We start from the raw sequence: 10,948 nt of genomic DNA, 5'->3' as shown, positions 1-10,948 counted from the left end.
CCGCTCCTGCCGGCACCGTGTCCCTGGGCTTGGACAAACAGTTTCCTGCCAGGAGAGCCCTGCACACTGCTCCACAGATCTTTCATAAAGGCCCAAACCAACTCCAAACACTCTGTCTGCAGCAGCTTTGCACAAAGGGCTGCAGCAATCCGGGACAGCTGCAAGTGAGTGTCGGAAGGCTCTTGTCTTGTTCCTGACAGCAGAATTCTTGATGATCTGATGCAGTTTTATTCAGATGTAACATGAGAGCTGAGGTTTTTTGTTAAAATATTTCATGATGAGTAACAAGCCTTGGGAGCATGAGGTGCAGGACTGACATGCCAAAGCATGAGCATATCCTCCAAAGCGGCCAGTTTAATTGCCCATTTTATTACTCTTGTATTTACTCCACACTAGTAAGGAAAACCAAGCTCTGCTTGGAGGCAAAACAGGCATGGGACACACTACAGTCCCTCTCAGGCTCAGCAGGGCTGGCAGTGACAAAGCAGGCCGTCTGCTTCATTGTGACCCACTACAGAGCTGCATCCCAATCTGGTTTAGGTAGCGTGGTATTATTAAGAGCTCCTTTTCTGCATGAGACACAAAAAGGAGATCCCAAATGATCTTCATGCAAGCATGCAGTAAAGAACTGCTCCTGCTGTCCTAACGAAGCGTTTGCTTTGGCAATTACACTCTTCCCATTCATCTTTTGATGCAGACACCTCAGGTTTTCTCTCACACCCCTGCAAGGCTGGCAGTCGCTATTTCCCATTTCCTGTTCTTCCCTAGAGATGGTGCAGTGGCTGCTTTGAAACAAAAAGCCCTGAGATCTGGGTTGCTTGAAGGGGCATGAAATGCTCATTAAGTGCTCATATGGGTAATAGCCAGGTCTGCACTGCCCAGTGCTCTGAAGCAGCAGCAGGACCATGCATCATTCCTGTTGGTGGATGTTCATGTTTCTGATGGGCAAGAGCAATGACTTTGAGGAGGGACAAAAATGCCCCTCTTCAAACAGTGGGTGTGCAAGGAGGTGTGAAGTTTCACAGCCTTTTCTAGGATATTTTAGAAAGATCTAAGAGAATATTGTGGCATGGAGTAGGTCCCTATATTTGTCTCTAGAGGAATCCCCAAAGGGCACATTGACTCTGCTGCTGATGGCAACCCCAGAAGCTCATGGACCAATTTTCCCTGCAATGTGCTGCCCTGCCTGGGCTTTGCTAGGCCGAGACTAGACCCAGAGCTAAGCAAACACAGGCAGCCAGGTGACATTGTGTAACATCAGAAGCTGGCAACCATGAGGACTTTGCTGCCAAAAGGTTACAGTTTGCACTGGGCCCAGAAGTGTTTTTCCCTAAGGCAAAGCAAATTGAAATGTGAAATTTAAAAGCTTCAAATGACTATGAAAGGAAACTGCAGAATAATTTCTGGAAGGGCAGCATTGTCAATGATCATGCAGCCCACCAAGAACTGGAGCTGAATCCAGAATTGCTTCTTCCAGCTGTGCAGGAATTCATTCCACTGGCAAGCACTGGTCCATGGGAACAAATGATCCCCTAGCTCTGGGCTGAATGGCACCCAGGCTGCAGTGCAGATTTGAGGAACCCTTGTCACTTGTTATTGGCCTCCCAGGGCACTCATCCTTCTGCAAACAAGGTGCAAACAACACAGCTGGACTGCTGTCCTTGGTAAATATACATACGGGTGACTTTGCCAAAGCATTGCATCATTTCCCAGTGAAATACATGACCTCTTCTTACCTATGGAATTGTGATTGAAGACAGCTGGGAGCCAGATCTGTGGGAGATTGCAAAGGAGCAAAGCTTTGGGATTTGGGCACACTTCTCTTGGTTTCTTTGCTCAGGCCTTTGGTGAGCACAGAACACACCTAGGTAGAAAACCTTTGACTAGACAGGATCTTTTGGATCCATTGTCCCCCAAACATGTCTATGTGTGGCCCTGTTGTAATGCCAAGTAACAAAGAGCAGCACAGATGACACAAAGAAAAGATGGCCAAAGAGGAAGAGGAGAGGCCCAATGAGGAAAGGATGTGGTGAGACACTGGCACACTGAGTGAGCTGCACTCCCATAATCTCTAGGCTAGCAGGTCCTGGTCTCACATTCTCCTCTTGGTTTTTTCAATTGTGTTTATTTATTTACTTTTTTTCATCATCAAAATAAAATATATAGAATTAAAGAAAATGTCATCAAAACTTAAAGACTGAATCAAATCACATTAATTCAGAACTGTATCTAAAGAGAATATGAGAACATATGTACAGCTGTAACTATGAAGCCTAATGCATCAATCCTATTCTTCAAACACTCTTCATACAGGCGGCAGCTTCTTCCTGAGCTTGGAGGAAAGAGAGCTCTTTTGGAGGGGAGGCGAGGACTTTGTGGGTGAGGGAACATTGGAAGTGTCCCAAGAAAACTTCTCGGTAAGACGGTAACCAGTCAGATCTGCAAAATGGAGACACAAAGTTTAACAGAGGCCTCCATGCAAACCTAAAGCATCTGAAGCTCCATATTTCCTGGGACACATTTCCTGGAGATGTGTAAACAGCTGCACAGGGAAACATGCTCCGCCCCACCTTAGCAAGAATGCCCCGCCCTTGTCCCGCCCTGGTCCCGCCCTGGTCCCGCCCCCTCACTTCATGTGCGGAGCGCTCCGCCCCGTCCCGCGGCTCAGCCAATCGCGTTGCATCGCGCGGCCGTCGCCGGGCAGCGAGCAGCCGTTGGGTGTGAAGCGGCCAAGCGGGGCCCCGTCTGCCCGCCGTTTGAAATGCTGCGGGGCGGAAAAGCAGCGGCAGCGGCGCGGAGGTGAGCGTGCCACAGGGCCGGAGAGGCGGCCTGAAGGCGCAGTCCCGAGCGGGGAGGCTGTGGTGAGGCGGGCAGGGGAAGGGAGAATGTCGCTTATCGGAGGGAGCCCCAAAGAGCGGCTGGAAGAGGCGCCAGCTGATCAAGGAGCCCCGAGGAGCGGAGGGAGGGTGTATCGGCTGACGGAGTGTCCCGAGGAGCGGCTGGGGAGAGTGGGGGTGTGCGTTGGCGGGGAGGAGCGGCCGGAGCGCTTGCACGGTCCGGTGGTGGGGAGGCCGGCGGGGCTGTTGGAGTAGGCTCAGCCCAGCCGGTGGGCACGGCTAACCCCGCCGACCCGCAGGACCACGGCGCAGTTCCTGTTGGAGGCGGACCTGCACGGGCTGCTGAAGCTGGACACGCTGATCCCGAACGCGCCACCTGCGCGATGGCAGCGCAAGGCCAGTGAGAGCGGCCCCAGGCCCAGCCTCGTCGGTGTGTCGCCCGTGAAGCTGGCCAATTGCTCCCACAGCTCCAGCAAGACGCCGTCGACGACAGCCGGTGAGCGCCGGCCACCAGCAGCAGAGGTTGAGTGCAGGAGCCTTGCCCAGGCTGCTTGTCCGTAGCCATGGGGCTCTGGGCTCCCTGCCACGCTGCCCTACCGGCTGCTGCTCAGGCAGGAGGAGGTGGGCTGTGCTCCTGACAGCCACCCACCTCCTTGCCAGCATGAGGGGCAGAGCTGCTGTTCGCCCAGCTGAGCCTTGCTGGCACAGCTGTATGCTAGGACGAGTGTGGGCAGGACTGTCAGCTGACAGCTTTACATCCTGTGAGCGTTTTTGTATCTTCCCCTTATCTCTGGACTCTGGAATTGTTGCACTAGACCCAAGTGCACACAGTCCCTAACCAACTTGGTGGCAGGGAGGAAAATATAAGTTAGTTGTGACTGGGTGGCATGAGACCTCAGAGTCCTACTTGTCTGGTGGATGTGATGTGGAAGAGTGTTGGGTTTGCTCCCGTGAAAGCTCTAATAGAGGCTGTTAAATAGTTGTAAGACAATATTTTCATATGTGAATGCAGGTAAATCTGGATCCAAAATTCAAAGCTACCCCACAAAGGCCGGGGGGGATCGCTACATTCCCAATCGCAGCACTATGCAGATGGAGATGGCAAATTTCCTCCTAACCAAAGAGAATGACCCTGCTGAGGATTCCCCTACCAAGAAGGTGAGCATGTTGCTAAGTTACAATTGCTTCAACAACCGCTACTCCTTCCTGCCCCTTTACAGAGCAGTAAACAATAGGTTCTATCAAGGGGGCACACGGGACTGACAAGTCCCAGCCATCACTACTTGCAGCTCTGGGCTTCAGGAGCCTAGGATGAGACTGAAGCTGTAGAGACTGCCATGCACTCTAAGCCTATGCTGCTCCTGGTAGCAAAATTTAGCTTTTGACTAATGAGGCTTTAAAATGTAGCAGGCAACACAAACACAAAGCTGTGAGCCTATGCAAAGTGAAACTGCTGGTGGTAGCTATTCTAGGACAATGTCTCCACAGGGAACACTTCTGGAATGTTTTACACTGTCTTCTGAAATCTGTTTGTGAAGCATTTGGTCTCTTTGTGGCTGTGGCTTTTCCCACTGGCAATGACACTGAATTTGCCATTGTGTGAAAATGTGAGCAGGACGACGTATGAAAGTGTGAGGAAAAACTGCTTTGACCTGCCTCTGTGTGACTGACCCTTGCAGCACAGGCAAACATCTTCATATTCAAAGAGAAGGGGACTTAGGTGTCTGTTTAAATTGCAGTGTGGGAATTGTTTTAAATGCATTGCACTGAGGGTGATTTGTCTCTGCAGGAGCAACAGAAAGCCTGGGCAGTGCATCTGAATGGTTTTGATGTAGAAGAGGCAAAGATCCTCCACCTCAGTGGAAAACTAGAGAATGCTCCAGAAGGTATGATCCAGGCTCTGTGTGAGCTGAATCAGCAGGAGAGATCAGGTCAGGGGAACAGCAACACAGAGGCTCTGTGTGTGGTCACAGGAGAAATCAACTGGTTTCTGAGAGCTGTACAGGCTGGAGTCTCCTTTCTTAAGGTTCCTGAGGTCGAGGGAGGGCATAACAGTTACAGTGAATTTATTTAGGAGAGGTGCTATGACTGCCAGTTGGTCACCTGTTACGGGGCTTGCAAGGGTCTTCAGGGTGAAGAGAGAGACAAGAATCTTGACCTCATGTTCAGAAGGCTTGATTTATTATTTTATGATATATATTACATTGTTACTATACTAAAAGAAATAGAAGGAAAGTTCTCAGAAGCTAGCTAAGCTAAGAATAGAAAAAGAATGAATAAACAAAGGGCTGTGTCTCAGCAGAGGGTGAGACCCAGCTCTGCTGTGAGTGGTCAGTAAATCCAAACATTCACCCGAGACCAATCACACATCCACCTGTTGCATTCCACAGCAGCATATAACCATTGTTTACATTTTGTTGCTGAGGCCACAGCTTCTCAGAAGGGAGAAAAATCCTAAAGAAAGGATTTCTATGAAAAGATGTCGGTGACAGCCACCTGTACTGCAGGTTCCAAACCTTCATGAAGTCTGTAAGAGCACCAAACTCTCTGCACTTTCTAGCTTAAACTGCAACTAAATATAATGGGATTCAAAAACCCAAGTGTTTGTTAAATTTGTTTCCATGAATGAGGAAATTGTAGCTCACCCCTGTTCAGCAGTTCATACTGCGAGTGATTTTAGTGCACTGCAGGCTTGTGAGTGTTTCTCTTAGGACTTTATTTTCACTCCAAGGGATTCCTAGGTGGGTGAGCAGCACTCAGCTGGGAGGAAACTAACTCAGGTTAACAAACCTGTTCCCCTGCACACAGGCTGTCAGAATAACCTGAAAGCGCTCTACAGTCAGAAAATGGCACCTGGATCCAGCAGGAAGAATAGCAGATATATTCCCTCAAAGCCAGAACGGGTCTTGGATGCACCAGAGATGTTCAATGACTACTGTAAGTAGGCTGCAGGGTTGAGTGCTGGGCATCCAGAACATTTTGCACTGGATTGCTGTTCCTAGGACAGTGTAACTGGGCTGTCTGTATTATTTGGTGTACCCAGGCTAGCACAGACCCCTTCTGGAGTGTCCCTGTGTGGCCTTACCGAGACAGTGGTCTAGGGCACTGTGTAGATGCCTTGGAGCAGGGTACCTGGCCCCAGCAGCTGGGCATAGTGACACTCAGAAGGCTGCCCCTCACCTGTACATGTGTGTGTGCACATGTGCACCCACACCTGCTGCAGCAGCACAGGTGAAGGGCAGGGCTCTCTAGCCATCATGGTGTGACCTGCATTGCTCTTTCAAATTGTAGATCTGAATCTCATAGACTGGAGCTCCCAGAACTTCCTGGCACTGGCTCTGGACAACACTGTTTATCTGTGGAATCATGCTACTAGGGAGATTATTCCCCTGCTGCAGATGGAGCATCCAGATATTTACATTTCCTCTGTGTCATGGATTAAAGATGGAGACTACCTTGCTGTTGGCACAAGTAGTGCTGAGATTCAGGTGAATGCAGGAGTAAAACTAGAGGTGTTTTCAAGGGATTGACAGAACTGTGGGGCCTGGGGACAAAACCTTGGCTGGCAGAGGAAGGATGCCATGCACCTGACTTGTTTTCCCTGGTGTGGGGTGGAACTGCCCAGCGTGCAAGGCAGGGTTTGGTTTGGGGGTTTTCTGATAAGCAGCATTACCTTCTGTGCTATAGTCATGAGATACACATTTTCTCTGAGAAAGCTGAATGCCAGAGCCTGTGCAGCAAGGTTCCTAGGGCATAGAAACAGGATTGGGTTTCTTCTGAAGAACTTTTTGCTTTGCGTTTCCAGCTATTGTTGCATTTATATTGTTGTATATCATATTTCTAGGGTCTCATACCTTCTGGGTGGTTTTCTCACAGCAGCTCTTCACAGCAGCTCTTCACAGCAGCTCTTCACAGCAGCTCTTCACAGCAGCTCTTCACAGCAGCTCTTCACAGCAGCTCTTCACAGCAGCTCTTCACAGCAGCTCTTCACAGCAGCTCTTCACAGCAGCTCTTCACAGCAGCTCTTCACAGCAGCTCTTCACAGCAGCTCTTCACAGCAGCGTTGTTGTTGCTTCTCACTCAGGAGTCCTCTCCAACTCTCCCTGAATGCCGCACCCCCTTTTATCCCAGCTACCTCCACGGGCTACAGCTGCTGACCAATCAAGGACATTGCAGATGCAGCCCATTTACAATAACTAGAATCAGGGCAGGGTCACTTTTACAATACAGAGATCTTTTACTGCAATACATATATTTACTCAGGCCCCTATAAGCTATGGGACATTGAGCAGCAGAAACGTCTCCATGATCAGAACCAAGCAGAACCATGATCAGCCATTGTGCCCGTGTGGGAACCCTCAGCTGGAACAGCTACATCCTCTCCAGGTAAAGCAGTGGGTCAAGGGCAGTTTCCAGTTGTTGCAAACTCCTATCCCTCAATCTATGTGTGGCATGGGTTAGGGATGGCAGAGAGAAGTTTGTATTGGCTTGGGATTCTTACTTAGCCTTACCTGTTGGGGCTGTGAGGAGAAGGCCTCTTTCCTGTATTGCAATTTGCGCTGAAGCTGTAAAGAGCTTGTGTGGGTGTTTCACTCACACCAACAGACCTGTGTTGCTGGTAACACTGGTTGAAATCCAGTGTCAGGTATAGCAGTCTTGCAACAACAAAAATGGATTTGGGTGAAAATGTGCAGCCTGACCCTGCAAGCCTTCTCTTCTCTCTGCAGTGGTGCACGGACTGGGCACATCCATCACCACGATGTCCGAGTGGCTGAGCATCATGTGGCCACCCTTGCTGGCCACACACAGGAGGTGTGCGGACTCAAATGGTCTCTGGATGGCCGCTCCCTGGCCAGTGGAGGCAATGACAGTCTTGTGAATGTCTGGCCATGCACCCAAGGTGGGGGTGGAGACTTTGCTCCTCTAAAGACCTTCACTCAGCACCAGGGTGCTGTCAAGGTGAGCACAGAGCTGCCATGGGCGGATATGTGAGTGCAAGGCAGGCATGCAGCACTGGCTGGGTGCAGGTTGCCTCTTGTATGTTTTAAAATGAACTCTCCTCTCTCAGGCTGTGGCGTGGTGCCCATGGCAGATGAATGTTCTAGCCACTGGAGGTGGCACTAGAGACAGACATATCCTCATCTGGAACGTGTGTTCTGGCACCCGCCTCAGTGCTGTTGATACCCGTTCCCAGGTGAGAGATGAACATCAGCTTGGAGACAAACACCTTCTGGCAGCACACCTACACAGAGCTGCTGGCTCCTCAGGCCCAGAGGCACAGGGAAGGAGGGAGACCATGCTCGCCTCCGAGTTGTGAGCATGAGCACAAGCACCTTGTCTCACCTGTGTTACTGCCTCTTTGCAGGTGACTTCTATCCTATGGTCCACAAACTACAAGGAGCTCATTTCAGCCCATGGCTTTGCACAGAATCAGCTGGTTATATGGAAGTATCCAATAATGAACGAGGTTGCAGAGCTGCAAGGTAGATGGACAGGGCCTGGGTGGGAGGGCTGTTAGAGGTTGAAGACAGCTGCACTCCTTGGTTGGAGCCTGCAGCATCACTGATACAGGACAGTATCCAGGGCCATGCTGCTAGGAGTAAAGCATGCCCACGGGGCTGTGGAAGAGATACCATTGATCCAAGTGTATGCTTGGGATCTGAAATCACGCTGCCACAGCCATTGGGGGGACAGCTATGCAAGCTGGCAGGGCTCATGGGAGCATACAGGAGTAAATGTGGATGTGCTGATCAGCTCAGCCCTGATTGCACATTCCTTCTCCTCCTCAGCTCATACGGATAGAATCTTGAACCTGACCATGAGCCCTGATGGTACATCAGTGGCCTCAGCAGCTGCTGATGAAACACTGCGGATCTGCTGCTGTTTTGAGATGGATCCCATAAAGAAGAAGGAGAAAGAGAAGGCAAACAGTACCAAAAGCAGTATTCCTCACCAGAGCATCCGCTGAGAGCACGGGATTGTTGTGGGGAGCGGGATATTTGGTTTACACACTGTACAGTATTTTAAATGTTAATGAACTGCTTAACTTGACTTTTTCTAAATGGAGTCTGATGGAAGAAAAAGCCATGGCTCCTAAACCCAAGTCCTTCTCCCTGAGGCTGGGGATCTGGGCAAGGAGTGGAGACCTAGGTCTTAATGGCCAGTTTAGAGGCCCCTGAGCTTAGAACAGCCTAGCAGAAGGATGCTGTGCAAGGGCTGTACTTCTGTTTCTGTCCCAGCTAAGATAGATATGTCACCTGCCCCATCTAGATGCTGACTACAAGCACAGCAGCTCCACCACAGGCTCAACTGAAAGCACAGCATGGCTATGGCCTCAGTTTGTGTTGTCCTGGCCTGTCTCACAAGCCCAGGGACACCTTCCTATGGCTCTGCAGGCAGATCTCAGTTTGTCTTGTTAGCTACAGGCAGCCATCACTGCCTGCCTATGGTGCTGGAGTAGAATAGCTATTGGAAAAAAAAGGAGGGAGGGAAATATAGAGCAACAGCTGTAATCACCCCAAAGGCTGGAAAGGGGCTGGCTCTGGCATAAGGCCTGCAAAGATGCAAAACAAAAGGTTGGCTTACACTGCCACAGCCAGCCTGGATGTCATGCAAGAGCCACGCAAAGCACCACCAACCCTGTGCTCAGTCTTCAGTCACGTATTCCTCCAACAACTCTGATCTCCCTTCCCCTCCTGCTGACAGGAGGCCCTGGTGCCTCACTGAGGCTTCATGCAGGGGAACAAGCACCAGGGCTCAGCTTACATTTATTGGAGCTTGACTCCCCTACACTTGGAAAAATGCCTTTTTTCCAGGCTGAACTGTGCTGGAGCAAGTTGCAGGAAATATATTTGAGCCCTTACCTGACCAATAACCAGCTCAGCCACGCTGCTTTGCACGGTGGAGCCGCAGTGTCTGAGGTTGTGGGGCTGCACCAGACCCATCAAGCCTGTCCTTCAGCTGCACCAGCATTGCCGGGGCTGCTGGGGACACTGCACAGCTGATAAGCACCTTGGCCTGTACAAAGCAGCTCCACCAAGCCTGTGCCTCCCATCAGCCCTCAGTGATTAGCTGAGGATGGATTATTAACTGTTTTCACCTTTCCCTCAGCACAGTACCACACTGTGCCTAGCACCAGCTCTTCCTCCTGAACCTTACAGCAGCTGGAACCTTCAAAGGTTCCAACTTGTGCTCTGCCAAGGCCAGTGAGTGTGTAACCACACCCACCAGAGCACCCCCCCCAAACACACATAAAGCTGATATGGGGGGCACAGTCTCAAAAAACAGCCACTGAGCCAGCACCTTCCCAGCAGTGCTGCTGGTGCATCCCCATTTGGCCACTTGGGAAAGATCAGGAGGTCCAAGGATGGAGCTCTCCCTCAGACACAAATCCTCGGGCCACAGCTGTCTCTAAAGGGGAAGCAGGCAGGAACCCAGATGCAAGGCTGGGCTCTTCCACAGAGCTGTGCTGTTGTTGTAGGAGCTCTGCCCCACAGCCCTGCACCTGGTGCTGGGAGTTAGCACAGACTTGCCCTGTAGGGCCACAGCTGATTAGGCCTTCCCTGGTCCCTGACCTGGAAGGAAAGCTTTATATGCCAAAAAGTTCCTGTCATTTCTTCAGTCTCATGTAAGAGCAGCTCAGCTTTCTCACAGACTCTTTCTTTCTCCTTAGCACATACCCCACACCCAGATGCTGTGCATTACACAGCCCTTAGAGGACCTCTGAGCATTACCAGAGGGTAATGATACTGCAGGGTCTTTGACCCCATGCTGGTCTCTTACAGTCCTGGAGTGAGGAGTAGCAGAGGAAGGAAGTGGGCACTGATCCAGCAGGCCCAGTAAACACAGCCCTGTAAGGTGTGAATTCAGTTCACAGCATGACAGCATATTAATTACCAAGTGCCATGACCAGCCCATAGAAGAGCACAGCTAACAGTATTATGAATAAGAAGCTTGACTAGGCCAATATTCAAGCAGCAATCAATTTATTATTTAATATGGTAAAGTATGAGCAATACAGCGCTGGGTACAGTGGGGTAAGTTTTTCCTCCAACTGCACACTGATAATTGAGGGTTACAGGTATTTATAGGAGCACCCATCAGTTTTTTTC

The 10,948-nt window shown here is 50.5% G+C and overlaps 1 protein-coding gene across 1 annotated transcript; it reads left to right on the top strand.

Annotated features, from left to right (window-relative positions):
* The first annotated feature begins 2,761 nt into the window (after positions 1-2,761).
* On the top strand, positions 2,762-8,805 carry LOC131557015 (cell division cycle protein 20 homolog). Its single transcript, XM_058804001.1, is given in 12 exon segments — positions 2,762-2,799; positions 3,137-3,333; positions 3,850-3,995; positions 4,627-4,723; positions 5,646-5,774; positions 6,129-6,325; positions 7,112-7,156; positions 7,159-7,223; positions 7,565-7,796; positions 7,906-8,031; positions 8,203-8,320; positions 8,627-8,805. Coding segments are annotated over 12 exon segments (1,569 nt in total).
* The last annotated feature ends 2,143 nt before the right edge of the window (positions 8,806-10,948 follow it).

Source organism: Ammospiza caudacuta, chromosome 4, assembly GCF_027887145.1.
Source record: "Ammospiza caudacuta isolate bAmmCau1 chromosome 4, bAmmCau1.pri, whole genome shotgun sequence".
Taxonomy (NCBI): domain Eukaryota; kingdom Metazoa; phylum Chordata; class Aves; order Passeriformes; family Passerellidae; genus Ammospiza; species Ammospiza caudacuta.
Note: the sequence above shows the minus strand (reverse complement) of the source record. Positions and strands in the feature narration are given on the sequence as shown.